Source organism: Panthera uncia, chromosome E3 (assembly GCF_023721935.1).
Source record: "Panthera uncia isolate 11264 chromosome E3, Puncia_PCG_1.0, whole genome shotgun sequence".
In the NCBI taxonomy this organism is placed as follows: domain Eukaryota; kingdom Metazoa; phylum Chordata; class Mammalia; order Carnivora; family Felidae; genus Panthera; species Panthera uncia.
The window spans coordinates 30,868,636-30,883,499 of NC_064815.1; the positions used below are offsets into that span (position 1 = coordinate 30,868,636).

Sequence of the window (14,864 nt, forward strand, 5' to 3'; positions counted from 1 at the left end):
AGGATCGGAGTGCCTGGATGCCCTCCCCTCTTCTAGGGCCCAGGCTTCCCTCCCGGATGGCCCCGCGGTCCCCTTACCCTCTCCACCACGGCCACCACCCACCCCTGCCCGCCACAGCCTCTTCTCAGGGGGCTTCTCCTCTACTGGACTCACCCCAATCCACTCCCTACACTGTCACCAGAGAGATCTCGCTCAGATGGAAACAAACCATCCCTTCCTAAAAGCCTTCGGTGGCCCACGTTAGCCACGGGGCACAGTCCAAGCCTAGGGGCCCCGTGGTCTGACTCCTGCTCACTCCTGGTGCTAGATCCCATCCACCGCTGCACAGAAGCCTCCCCGCTGGCCTGTTCTGCCACACCAGGGCTCCCCAAGGGCCGCGGTTGTAGTTTATTTATTTTGCGCCTGCAGCAAAACTGAGTAGAACTGGCCCATCTTTCCATATGTTTTTTGAGGCACCGAACAGAAAAGTTCATTTAGAAGTTGTTTTGAAGAAGGATACCCTTCTTGATCATGTTTTATTCTGTTTACTAAGAACAGAACAATGGGAACTGTTTCTTGTAGGTGCCGGATGGCCTCGGGGTCCTCCCCGGAGAGCTGGTTCGGAGGGAACAGGAAGCCTATTACGGGTGAGGCCAAGGTCCACCTTCCAGCCACCGAAATCCACAACAAACACATCTACCTTGTGTTAAATCTCTCACTGGGCAGGTGAAAAATGTGTGCGCGCTGGGGTTGAGAAAGGGGGATTGACTTTGGATAATGTAACAGCACAGGGGTTCCGGGGAGCTGGCAGCATTTGGAGTCCAGACACCGTAAGTGGTTTTCAGGCTGCACGTTAGGGCCCCCACGTAATGAGCCAACAAACCCCAGCCGACCGCCCAGCGGAAGAGGCCCAGGTGGGCCTGGAAAGGAAAGGCCTCGGTGCCCGCAAGATTCTCACCCGGGGCAGATCTGCGGTTGGCCCCGAGGCAGAGCCGGGCAGGTGCCCGCCTGCTGGCTGGTCTGAAGGGTGAAGGGAGCCGAGCACAGTCCTGCTGGCGGCCACGGTGGGCGAGGGGGTGCGGGGGGTTTCAGAGAAACAGCACGGTCACAGACCCCATGAACAGCAGGGTAGGAGCGCTCTGTTCTCCTGTAGGAACCAGCTTTTGCCATCGGCCGTGTGTGTGTGTGTGTGTGTGTGTGTGTGTGTGTGTGTGTGAGTGACCAGAGTCTGCACAGGTGAACCAAGAGAGGCTTGAATTGGGGAACTGGAGTGACAGCGTCCAGGGATTCCTTATTCTAGTCTCTCTTTTTGGGGACGTATTAAATTTTTCACGAGGAAAATGAAGGAAATGAGAAAAATTTGGTGTGTTAAAGTCTAATTTGTTAAACAAGCCGGCGGTGTGCCATGTCTCCTCCAGGCAGACCCCCTCACGGGCCACCGGGACTTGGGGGGGCCCGAGTGCACCCACGGACACTATCCTTGTCCAACGGCAAGTCCAAAGGCAAAACAGGAGAGGTGTTTTCAGTGACACAAGAGAGTCAGTAGCTTAAACAGACCTACGTGCAGGGGAAGTGAAACACGTTTCTCTTACTGTAGGGACGCCCGTCTGGGTCTCTGGCCTTGCCGGTGACCCTGCCTGCAGGGGACGGCCAACTTCTTTCCTGAATCGCCCTCACCTGGCTCCCTACTATCCCTCCAGAGCGGGCTCCCAACTTGGGCTGCCTGGGACAGGGGAGGGGGGGGATCCGCTGTGGAGCCCCCCGGGGGGGCGTTCTCCAAGCAACCCCCAATAACCCTGGGGCTGAAGGCAGCTTCCCCCCCCCCCACCTGCCGTCTGAGACTTTGTGCTGCCTCCTTCTCCTGTGCCCTCCCCACTGTGAACCCTTCACCACCCAGACCCCCTCTTCTGAGAAGCCCTTCCTGACTCCTGGTGGTCACTTTCTCCCCATCTGTTACACCCCCGGCCACATGGCTGCTGACGGCGGCTAGTCTGTCCAGCTCTGGGAAAGAAACCTCACCTCTCCCACCCAGAGTGGAGCCGGGGCCTCATCCTACAGGGTGGCGACCAGCACGGGCTCACGTCCCCGAGGCCCCCCATCAGACACAACCTATGTCTGGCGCTAAGACACTCCCCAGGGGCATCTGCTGGGGCGATTTTTGCATTTTAGGCATCACACAAGCCTGCACCGTAAGGAGCCTGCAGCTCATGGGAGGGCTCAGGGCGGCCTTCACCCCCGAGGGCACTGCTCAGCCCAAGTGGACTGCTCTGACTTCTGCACAAGCCTCTGATTAGGGAAAAGTAAGGATTGCTCAAGCGGAACATGGTAAGGGCAGTCGGGGGGCCTGGTGGTGGTGCCACGGGCTCCCATGCACACCGCTTCCCCAGCACCCAGTTCCCTGGGCCCTCGGTGGGGCCGCCTACACAAAGCACGGTGTTGTCCTCTGTCTTTTTGTGACGGCCCCATGTCTCCCTCTCCCCCCTCAGGGGACAGGGCTTTGTCCTGAGATTCCCCTGCTTGGGCAGGGCTCCCTACCTGACACGGCTGTAGAGGGGCTGCTGGGCTCCCCGTAGCCCGCCTGGTTCACGGCCACTACTCGGAACTCGTACGTCACTCCCTGCCTGAGCTTGTCCAGGCTGACGGTGTAGGAGGTGGCACTCCGGGGGATGTCCTTTGCAAACATGTCCCACAGGCCTTCATCTGAGGACACAGCACAGGAGCAGAGGTTAGGGTTTTCTCCCGCCTTCGACCTGGCGCCCACCCCGCGGCCAGCTCACCGTGGCCCTCGCGCAGTGCAACTGACGGGAGAGCCAGAGCCCGGGTGGGTTGCACGGGGCCAGGCTGGGGACGAGGTCAGCCCTCTCCCTGACAGAGAGACCCCGCCAAGGCCCTGGGGTGGTCATGGCATGTTCCTGAACATTCTCCTCGCCCTGTCACATTCCCATCAGACTCCAGGCCTCGTCTCTGCTCTCTGACTTGATGTCGTCTCTAGTAGGATCTTTGGTGTATACAACAGTGCCTCACACCGAACGCGTTATGTGAGGACATATACGGAGGCTGCTTGGCAAAAAGTGGGCTCAGAGCCCAGAACGTTCATGAATTGTAATTTCCTTTACAGGCACAGGTATGTGATCCTTTAAAGAGAGCAGGAGGTCCGGAGAGGAAAGGCACGTTTGAGTATGCACGCACACGTGCGGACAGCTTCGCAGAGAGCTGAGGGTTATCTGGCACCAACCTGCTCACGCACCTTGGAACGCCAGATGCGCTCGAGTGGATTAGCCCAACGGTACACAGGAAGAAAAGTGCTGGCGTATAAGTCTGTGTTTGCATAGGATTTAGAGTTTGCACCGATTAAGCCCTTACAGTCACAGGTTAACGAAGGCACGGACGTGAATGAGATTTTAAAGGCACAAATCTCTGGACGGGCAGAAAAAGAGCACAATGATCATTTATTCCTCAGCTTTCACGTTTACGCTCATTCCTCACTGAGGTGCCCGTTACGGCTAATCACGTCAAAATGGCCGGCCGGCCACAGCTCCAAGTCCCCCGCCCCGACACGCTGAAGTCTGCACACGGGGTGGCTGTCGGCTGTGGTTTTCGTTCTGAGTTTGCACGACAATGACCAGGAAATAATGGGCACCGAGAGTGCCCTGCTCTATAGCCCTGCTCTGCCCCGGTGGCCCCTTCCTCCCCCTCCACTGCCTCTTGTTCATTCACGCGTTCATTACACAGACACTCGCGTGCTCACTCTTTGCTTGGGCTGTTCCGCGCATCGGGGAATCAGGTGAGATTTCTGCTCGCATGAGCAGCTCCTAGTCTAAGGGCAGTGTGCGGACGAACATCAAGTCATTTCACCCTTTCAGACTCGTCTTGACCTCACTCCTACGCTTTAGTAAGGGGGTTGCCTCCACCAACTGGCTTTCTGAGCACTCTTTCACATTTACCTTTCGGCACCGTGGTGCCGAAAGGTAAATCTTTCCTTCCTTCCATCCATCCATCCATCCATCTATCCATCCTTCTATCCATCCATCTTTACCTCCCCATAGCACTTTGCAGGGCCTAGCACAATCAGCTTTTCAGTAAACAACCACCACCATTTTATTTAGCACTTACTATGAGCAAGTCACTATTCTAAGCGCTTTAATTTAAATGTTGACTGAATTGTTTCTTTTCTTTTTTGTGTGTGAGAGAGAGAGGGAATGGGGGAGAGGGGCAGGGGAGACAGAGAAACAGAATCCTAAGCAGGTGTCGAGACTGAATCGGGGCCTGATCCTGTGACCCTGGGATCATGACCTGAGCCAAAATCAAGAGTAGGATGCCTAACCAACTGAGCCACCATGGTGCCCCTGCAGTGTTTTTCTTCTAAAAGGGGAAGATAATTTTATGCTGTAAAAAAGACAAGCAAAAAAAAAAAGTATATAAGCTCTTTTAAACTGGATGTTGCTTGAACCACTGCAGCGCAGGGACTAAGTGTGAAAGGAATTCTCAGACTGTTAAGAGCAGGTCTGAACTCTTCTGGAATGACTTCTCCAAGTGTCTTTTGCATTAATGTTTCTGTAATGCTTTCCTGCTCCCGAAGAAAAAAAATTATTTCCCCTTCCTCCACCGTCACCTAAAGGCCACATTTTATTTTAAGCGCTCTGTCACAGCCCCAGGAATTGTGTGCATTTTTCATAAAAACATTTTAAAATATTGATATAGAATCTCAACACAGAACAATTTATATAGCAATCCGTTTACACTGAAAAATGTTGGGGGAGGGAGAGTCATGCCGAGAGAATTTCCTTCTGAACTACGAGAAGAAAATGTTCACATTTTTATTTTGCTTAATTCCTCCTTGCCAAAATTAGCACATTTTGCGTTTTAGAATTTCCTTCTAATTCACAGGGCTATTTATCTATACTGATCTTTACATCGTGATCATGAGTGGGTAGGAAAACTTGGCAGCTGTTAACGCGTCCACTCTCTTTCCCCACCGTGGATTGTTTTTTTCTCGTTTGTATTGTGCCGTTAAGTATCTCAATAAATCAATGATGGAGAAAAGTATCTCTACAAATTAGGGGGGAAAATAACATTACAGAACTATTAGCCATAATGAGGTTTGTGCAACTGATTTTCCATGCAGAGGGATAATCCCCAGCGTCCGGATTTCCATCTCAATCAACACTTGAGAGCAGTGTGGGCCTTCGTTCATTCCAAAGGCGGTTCTGGGGGTCTGATTCAGCCAGCCCTCAGACCCAGGTGAGACTGGCCCCCACTGGGATGCTCAGAGGACCCCGGCCTGGCTTCCCGTCTGCGCTCGGGGAGCTCCTGTGTCCAGATACCTTCCAAAGCTGCATCCCTGAATGGCTGATGCCTCGTACTGTGTCCTCTGCGAGCTCCGGGGCGTTGGACTTCCTGGGGGCGTGGTCTTGATGTCTGTGGGAGGGGGGCCCGTGGCGGGGGAGTGAGCCCAAATCACACTTGTGTGCGGGGCCTGCCCCCTATTCCTGGACGCCTGGGGGAGCACCTCCCTGGACTCTTGCCACTCAAACACCTGCCAGGGACAGCAATCCTGCCCCCACCAGCTAAGCGGGGGGTGGGGGGGGGGAACACTGCTGAGACAGAAACTTTGCAATTATCCTTAAACACACCCCAGGTCCCACCAGCCTCGGGGGAGGTGGCAAGAAGCCACACACACAGTCTGGCTCCTCAGCGGGCTCATGTTTCGGGAAAGAACGTGAACTCTTTGTTTTGCTGCCTGCAGCGCATTATCTGTGCGTCAGACACGGGGAAGCAGCCGATGGTCAAGGTCCTTGCGGAAAGAACCCTCTTCCGGTCTGAACGGTTTTGCTGCCTCACGACAGGCCTGCTCGCGGCTCACAGAAGGGGCAGCCCGGCCTCTCCCCCGCCCTGGCAGCGGGAGGCACATCGCTCCCAGATGATGTCCTAATAAACATGGGCACACGAACACCTCTCTTCTGGATCGAGATGGAGCCCAGCTCGGGCACATCCGCGGGTTGCTCGATTTATCCCTCGAACGCCCAGAACGGAGCTGTGTGCCACAGGTATTCAGGCGGATGCCAGGCCAGCACGAAAGTTTGATTTCACGGACAATTAAACAGGGTCTCCGTGCTGAATGAAACTGTCACTCACGGGCCCGAGATTTCTGGTTCCACTAACTCATGTCACCAACAACGTGACTGTCAGGCTGTGGCTCGGAGCAAACGGACGCCCGTCGGCCATGTGTTTCTTAGACGCTGCCATTTCTGTCGTATCCGTGGTCAATCTCGGTCCGAAATTTGACTGAAGCAGGTGGGGCTCAAACATGAGGCTAAATACCTCGCAGGGGAGGAAAAAAAATTCCCTTGTATCTGATCCAGTTGTAAGGCAGGAGACAAGTGGGGATGAACGTCTAGAAGCAAAGGAGGCCTGTGACAGGCTGAGCCCAGCGGGCGGCAGGGCACCCGGGCGGACGGGCGGTCAGCGGACGTGGGTGTGAGGAGGCCGGGAGTGGGTGCCAGGCCGGGCGCCGTCGGACCTGTGCCCGCAGCTCCTTCCCCCTGCTGAATTTGCTGACTTGGGAATTTCCATGGGTTTTAAAACCTTTGGGAAAAGACTGATTTTGTTCTTTGTTCAACTGAAAATCCCTTGGCCAGAGGCTGACGGTGGGGAGTGGGGAGGCGGGTGGGGGGCTTCCAGGGGGACTCCACGTGGATGAGGCAGGTCCAGATCGGGGATGGGGACGAGGAGGGACCAGCTCTCATCTCTGGGCTAAAGACACTGCTTGTGAAAAAGGCAATACAATGTCTGTCTGCACCGGGTACGTCCTAAGTATGTATTTCACGGCTGCTTCGGAGAGGAAAATATATTTATAGTTCCCTTACTGCCATTCCGGTCTATTGTGTAAATATGTAAATTAGGTTTCGTGATCTACACAGTAAAATGCCTTGGGATAATTTGTGTAAATAAATCATCCGCCTGTGCCCACTGCATAGTCTCCGTCGCCTTCCAGGGAACTTTGCAACGCGGATTCGGAGCAAACGTGCACGCAACCAGAGAGAGGTGTCTCTGGCCTCGCGCCCGCACTCCCTGACTGTCCTTCCCCAGAGTAAGAGGGACTCCGGGCTCCAGCCCAACAGTAATGTCATGGCCGCTGTCTGGTTCTGTCTCCACGCTAGGGAAGCAGTGAGCTACTCTGCAGAGATCGTAGGGGTGACGGTTGAGGGTACAGAAGGGTGAGGGGGGCTGCCCGAGCCCGCTGGCCACCTCGAGGTGCCAGCCACCCAGCTGATTAGCCACCTGCCTCCTGGGGGCTGAGACAGAGACTCAGCTGGACAGGAAGACGGCGGGCCGGGCAGACAGGTGGGGGTTCCAGGGGCCACCTAGTGCCAAGTGGCTCAGGCTTCCCAGATACCCAGGGGTGTGCCGGGTGGCTCCTGCCCTCCCCCCCACCCAATAAAAAATAAGGCCTCCTCACGAAAACCCGGGCCCGTCCACCAAATCCCCACTCCCTTTGACACCCACGCCCCTGCCTGGAGAAAGTCTTGCCAGAGAGCTTCGGTGGAGAAAATAAGATAGAGCGTTTAATGTGTTGTGTAATGAGGCCTGTAATAGATGGCAGCTGAGATCCAAAGCCCTAAGGCACCAGCAAGGTGTTTAAATATTGACAATCCATAAAAGCATTTCATTTGCCTCTGCGTCGCTGCTGGCCTCAGTCACGGGAGGGAGGAGGCCTTTCCACGGGAAGACGGCGAAGCTCTGCAGCCGCTCTGCTCGGGCGGACGGTCTGAGAGGGGGAATCGGTCGCAGGACACCAGGGCAGGCAAAATCTCTCGCGCCCGCTGAACGAGACGGCGTCTTGCAGGCCAGCTTCCTGTGGCGTCTCAGTCCCTGGGGGTTGGTTTCCACGTGGCGGCATGACCCCCGGGCCTCGCTGGTCTCAGGAGGCGCCCGCTCGGCCGAGGACCTCCGGGCGGGGGGCTCGGTATGAGACCCGGGCCGGCACCCCGATCAGCTCTTCCTCACACACCCCCTCGCGGACTCCCTAAAACTGCACTTCTGGCCAACAGGCCACCGGCTTCTTTCGCTACGGTGGACGCGTGAGCATCTGCTAACCTGATGAGAAAGCAAATGGCTCCCCAGGCAAGTCTGAGGATCAATACCTTCTCTTTCCTCAGAAGGTGCCGGAATGTGCTCTGCACTGTTAGGATTCCGAGCCCTTGCGCCCGGGTCTGGCTGCTGCTGTGGCACATTCCCCACGGCTGGTCTCTGACACGAGAATGCTCGTTTCAAAGACGTGCCGTTGCACTTGACTGAACAGGACACCGTCCGTGGGATACACGTATGTATTTTAAGATCTTGAGCGGAGCTTTTTATGTTGAGATAACTGTAGAGCCCCACACGGTTATGGGAAATACTACGGAGAGATGCCACGCGTCCTGTATCCGGGGTCCCCCAACGGTATCACCCCTCAGAACAACAGCGAGGCATCGCAACCGGGAACTGACGTCGACATGGTCCAGACACAGAGCGTTTCCGTCGCCCCAGTGACCCCGCTGTGGCCTCTCACATCTATACATCCACCGGGGTTTTTAACACTCTGTCGGGGAGCAAGCGTGCGGGCCGAAGGAAATGACTTGGCAAAGGTCTTCCACTTGTGTCACCGAGGACAAGCCTTCTTGTCTCCTCCCGGTGCCACGGACCCCTCCGGCAATCTGCTGACTCTGAAGGGAGCCCTTCTCAGAACGGCTTTAGATGCAGAAAATGAAACTAAGAAGGAAGCCAGCTATGCTGCTACTGACTGTAATTACCCAGAGGGAGCTGGAGGTTCACAGCAACCCTGGGTCCCAGGGATGCTGACTGTGTGGGTCACGTGTGGTTTTCGATGCGCCTGTTGGGCTCCGTGGTTCTTTGGAAGATGGGGTGCAAAGCCTTGGATTCCTCCAGGGCCGCGATGGAGCACAAGTTCCAGGGAACGTCTGGATGGCGAGGTCCACCACCTTGTGAAACACCCACCCCAGCCGGGTCGGGATGGGAACCAGTGTGGTTTCTACTGCTGACAATTCCACAGGTTGTGAAGTTACTTACGCGGTTTCAACCCAACTGTTGTAGGTCGAATTGTGACCCCTCAAAATTCACGTGGTCGAGGTCCTATCCCCAATGTCTCAGAATGTGACCTTATTTGGAAAGAGGGTCTTTGCAGATGTAATTAGTCAAGGTGAGGTCTTGCGGGTGGGCCCTAACCCGGTATGACTGGTGTCCTCATAGAAGGGGCAGTTCGGGCACAGGGACCGGAGGGCACACAGGGAGAAGGTGGAGATGGGAGGGAGGGGGCGGGAAATCCCTCCACAGCCCACGAAGGCCCAGGGTTGATGGCAAACCACCCGAAGCTGGGAGAGAGGACAGAGCAGACCTCCGCTCACAAGCTCACAGGACCCAACCCCGCCACGCCTGTCCTCAGACACCCAGCCTCCAGACCAGGAGACAGTATGTGTCGCGGGGTAAGCCGCCTGGTGCGGGGTACGTGGTCATAGCAGCCAGACAACACGAACACGCCTACGTTCATAAGGGAAGAAAATGCTGAAGGTCAGTTGGTGGTGAGCGATGTCCACAGATCTCCCGAATTCTCTCAGGAGCCCTTGGTAGCCTGAAAGGGCACAAAGGAACCTTTGCAGTGAACGCTCTCCCTAGATTCGGGGAGAAAGCGTCGACTTCCTTCCTTGGGGTCCGTCCGTGAAGGCTCCCCAGCCCTCGGCTGGGCCCAGACCTCACCAGGCCTGTATTCGAGGCTCCTGCCAATCTCTGAAGGTGCCGTGGGATCGAGTGTCCTCGGCGGAGAGCCTGCTGTCTGCTCTCGGGGCCGCCGGCTTTCAGAGGGACGCGGCGGGGGAACCCAGTGGCCGCAGGAGGCCCGTCGCCCATCTGCGACCCTCCGTTTCCAGAACAGGCCGAAAGCCTCGCTCGGCATAAGCTCCAGGACCCCTCGGGGCGGGACGCTGAACGTGTGAGTTCAGGGGCTGAAGAACTTTACATATTGCCTTTCACGGGGACTGTTTGGGTCTCGGGCGCCAGATTTCTACCTGGAAGTTTCTAGGAGGTGCTTACAACGAGTAACCTCCGAAAAGCACTTTGATGGGGGAGGGGCATCTGGCACAGTCCTAAGTGACGCCCGGCGCTGAGGGTGGACTCCGGCGGAGGGCTCTCTGCCCGCAGCCCTGGCGCAGCCTGTATTTTCGTGCTCAGGCGCTCACGATTGAACGTGCAACCACCTGCAGGCCACAGAGGACGTGCTCGGTGTTCTCTGCATTGGGTGATGCCCCCATGGCTCCAAGGAGTAGTAGCCGACTCCACACAGCAGAAATTGATCTTCCAGCAACGTCCATGCTTCGTTATTACAGCTGAACGGGAGGAAGAGAGCGAAAACCCTCCTCGGGCAGATAGGGTAGGGAATGGACTGAGACCTCATTTTCGGGAGCCTGAAAGATGGGGCAGAGGGTGTGGACAGGAATCTGCGCCCTGATCGGGAGCGAGCGGGACTCTGTCCGTCGGGGCAAACAGGCGGAGCCTGAGGCGAGCATCCGAAAACACTCTTGGATCTTCCCGAGGAGCCGCAAGTGTCTGTAAGCGTCCCTGTGTTTTCATGTACGTGTTTCTGAGGATGACGACGACCGGGCTCTGAGGCACGTGTACTGTGGCCAGCCATCGAGAATCTCAGGCCCGCGAGGTTACGGCAGAGGGAGGGACGCGCCTCGCCCTTCCTCGAGTCGCCCTCGTGGTCTCCACATCTTTAGAGAGAGGCCAAGTGGAGGCCGGAGGGCCCTGACACTCGCCTCCGCTAGGCTGAACAGGCTCCTTGGCAGGTGCCCAACCCCTCCTTACCTGAGGGCCTGGCCTCGATGACGTAGCCCGTGGTGGGAGTCCTGCCCGCGCTTCCCTCCGTCCACTGCAGGGTGAGCTCAGAGGCGGACTTGCTGACCGAGACATCTCTGGGGGACCCCGGGGAGCCTGCGGGATAAAAGAGACAGGGGAGGGTGGACGTGGGCACTTGGGGGCTCCTCATCCCACAGGGGGTCGGAGGCTCTGGCCAGGTTCTGTCTCTTTCCCCAAGCATGTGGCTTAGCCTCGCTCTGTCACAGTCTTCTCATCCTAGACGTGGGAAAGCCACCCTGGCCTCCCAGGTTGACTGGACGTGAGCAGAGACGGGCCGTGCAATGGGCCCAGGACCGTGCCTGGCGTGGGGCGGGCACCCTGTGAACCGAGGTCCTGTCACCCTCGCCTTGCTAAGGATGTCAACAAATGCCAAAACCATTTAGGTGGGTGGGAAGCCACATGGCTCCTCTTCGTGACGTGAACACTTTAAGATTTTCTTGCGTATGGGGGCGCCTGGGTGGCTCAGTTGGTTAAGTGTCCAACTTTGGCTCAGGCCATGATCTCGGTCTGTGGGTTTGAGCCCCACATCGGGCTCTGTGCTGACAGCTCAGAACCTGGAGCCTGCTTTGGATTCTGTGTCTCCCTCTCTCTCTCTGCCCCTCTCCCGCTTGTTCTTTCTCTCTCTCTCTCTCTCTCTCTCTCTCTCTCTCTGTCTCTCTAAAAAATAAACTTAAAAAAATGTAAACAAAAGTTTCTTGTGTATCTAATTTCAAAAATTCATTTTTCCCAAGTTTTTCCAGAAAACAGCCCCAAACTTGACATGCTTAACACCGAAGAGTTTGCTGGTCTGCACACAACAAGCCTGTCTGTAGACATTGCTGTTAACACAGGTGTTTGGAGACACCCATGCCGCCGGAACATTCCTGCGTTTATGGCCGCTCTGGGTGGGCCAGAGCTGCTTGACGGGCAGCGAGGGGGGGACCCTCTGACCGGACGGAGCCCGGGGTGGGCCGCTCGCGCTGCACCGGCCGCGGGGCCCCCGGCGGAGCTCCACTTACCCTCGGCGGGCCCGGCCGTGACGTTCGCTTGCAGCTCGGGCCCATAGGCGATGGTCCGCGCTTGTACACGGAAGAAGTAGGTCACTCCTTTGGTGAGATCCCGGACCTTCAGCCAGCGCTGCCAGTTCCCCTTCACGTCCACCGTCACCACCTTGCTCACCCCTGGAACCACCGAGAGCAAAGGCCAGGAGGTGGCCGGAGTTAGAGACGCGGCCGGATGCCGCCTCTTCCACCGCGACCACAAGGACGGCGTCCCCAGCTTGCCGAGGAACTATTTCTTGCAATTAGGAGGAGTTTAAGTGGTGGTGATAGCCAATTTTCAGCACAGATAAGTGTAATTAGAGTTTAAGCCTGATAAGTGGGGCTGACAAACCCAAGAGCCAGCCTCACGGCGCGGCGCGGGGAGGTGGCCCGGGTCTCCCTCATCACACCGGGGAGGCCCCCGTGCTCCTGCCCCCGGCCCGGGCCCCCCTCCCCTCCCGCTGCACTCCGAGCCGCACCGAGCTCTGTGTCACCTGTGCAGGTGACCTGGAGCCTCCTGACTTCGGAGGAGAGAACGGGGAAAAAGAGGCAGGAACCTTCATCATAGCTAAAAGCTGGGCTTCCTCCAAGTGGGGCTCTCCAGCCTGACCGGGCTGGCTAACGAGTGGCCTAGAGGCCTCCGGCCCCTCGTGAGAACTTCCTCCTGGACTCCGAAGCAAGGACGGAGAAAGGCTGTCGCTGCAAATATCACTGCCCAGGTTCAGACAACTCTGACCACGGACAGACAACGTTTTCGCTCATGAACACGCAGACGAAGGGAAAGTGTTGGTTGTGTTCGGTGTAGCTGGAGAACTGAGATTCCACATTTCGGGAGGAAGACGCACAGTGAAAATCATACGAACGCAGCATTTTCCAGGACGGAGATGGGGCTCCCTGGTTAAGTAAGTTTGAAGATGACGTGTTACAGAAAGGCCTCGTAGGCTCTCCACTCGGGATTTCTGAGAGCTTTCAACACACCGGTGTCTACGGCTCATCCCCCGGAGGAGCAGGAAGAGGCGAGGTGGCCCCTCTGACACTGGTCAGCAGAGCCTGCCAGGAGCACCGCCCGGCACCTGCCGTCCGCCCCCAGCACGGCCCACATGCACCGTGGACACACTGCCCGGCGTGGCCACCGCCGGGCCTGCCCTCAGTGCGAGCAGCCAGAGCCATCGGCACCTTCCATCCCCGTGTGGCCCTGACCTCAGAAGAGCCCAGCCAAGCGCGTCCTTACTGCGAAATGGGCTCATCCTTCAAACTCATCAAAGCGAGTGTCTCTTAGCCTACAGCTCTCCAAGTACCGTCCAGTCGGCTCGCCGTGTTCATATCGTGCCTTTTATAGAACACTGATCCAGCTAAATGACTCCCTTCCAGATGATTTCAGAGTGATCCTGCCTGCGTTTGAGTGACCTCCAAATTTGAGCTTTTCTATACAGAAACAGGGCTGTGTCTGCCCAGGGAGCCTGGCCCTCACCCTGCACGGCTCAAGGAAGGGGTTTTGGGGTGCCAGTTTGCACACGCACTGCCCATCATCAGCAGACGGATGGGGTCCATTTGGATGTAAAATTAATCTGGAGAGCACCCCCCGTCACTTTTTTTTTTTTATGTTTTATTAAAAAATGCCTTCCTTTTCCCCAGAGCAGAAACAAACCCATGTATGGATTTTGTGAATTCTATCCCACTAGGTCGTACAGCTAGTCTGGCCTCCCCTGCATCTCAACTATGTCGGAATCTTATTTATTTAGTCCATTTGTAAACCGTGCCCTGCAATACAAAGCCCCGGGGTGCAATCACATAAAATACTACCGTTTAAAACATCTTAAAAAACATAAAAGTAACTCTGCCATAAAACCCATTCCCTAAGAACACGGCTCCTGCTCCGTGGGGCTCGGTGCTCCCCACCGTGACCAGGGCACTGGCGGGGGACGGCGGGGGAGGAGCCGGGCCTGTCTTCTCCGTGGAGGGATCGCAGGCAGGGTCTGCCCATGCCAGGTGGGTGTTCTGCTCTCGAGGAACGTCCGGCCGGCCAGGAGGCAGGAAAAACGGCCAGCAGAATCGCCAGCGGGTGAGACGACCGTTTGACGGCCTTCCTCCCTGCAGAGTTAGGATTCCAGCCCCAGATGTTTTCACCACACTTGCAACCACATCTCTTGGAAATGCAGCGGTTCTGTGAGGCATTTTAAAGAACTGGAAACTGTTCGGAGACCTGGTTGCCACCCCCGCGATTCCCTGTTGGAAATCCGGATCCAACGTGAAGGAGGCAAGGGTTGGGTTCCTCCGAGAGACCCCCCACTCGAGAGGCCCGCACGCTGATCAGACCGGCCAGCCGATGCCCTAGGGGAGGGGACAATACGCTTCTCGGGGACACGAGGGTCTGGGAACGGAGGCGGGACAGCGAGGGCCGGACGAGGGGCCGGACGCTTTGACCTCAGCCGGGCGCAGGACGCCGCGCTGTGTGTGCTTCCCAAAGCTGCCTTCTGTTTAGCCACTCGGAGCATCTGGTCCTTTTCCGTATGTGACAGCACGGCCTTACTTTCAACTGAAAGATCCCCTCCTCCCCTCTCCAGCCTCAGGTCAAAATGCCCCCGAAGGGCCTGGGGGCGGAGAGAGGCCACAGGAAAGTCTCTCCTGCTCTGAGTTCCTGCCCTCTACCGGCCTGCGTTCCTCCTTTGGCCCGTGTGGCTGCAGAGCGTGGCCAGCTAGAAGGGGTCGGATCTATCGGCTGCTGTCTGGCTAAGCCAGGGGCTCTGGCAGATGCCATCAGACCAGGCAGGCACATGGTGGGACCCGGAAAAGCAACACCGGTGTTGGCCAGTGGTCAGGGACACCCCCGGAAGGTCACAGGGTCAGGGGCACTCAGGAAGAGGGCTGGTGGGTTCTGCTCACGGGGAACAGGCTGTTTGCTGGGTTCCAGGCAGGGAGGCCGGGGGCGGCGGGGGGGGGGGGGGGGGGGGGGGG

At 56.9% G+C, this 14,864-nt stretch overlaps 1 protein-coding gene across 1 annotated transcript in view; it reads right to left on the reverse strand.

The window, feature by feature from the left end:
* Nucleotides 1–14,864, reverse strand: part of SDK1 (sidekick cell adhesion molecule 1) — a 526,124-nt gene that overhangs the window by 20,062 nt on the left and 491,198 nt on the right. The window contains 3 exon segments of the mRNA XM_049639338.1: nucleotides 2,515–2,679; nucleotides 10,840–10,965; nucleotides 11,889–12,050. Coding sequence (XP_049495295.1) covers nucleotides 2,515–2,679; nucleotides 10,840–10,965; nucleotides 11,889–12,050 — 453 coding nt within the window.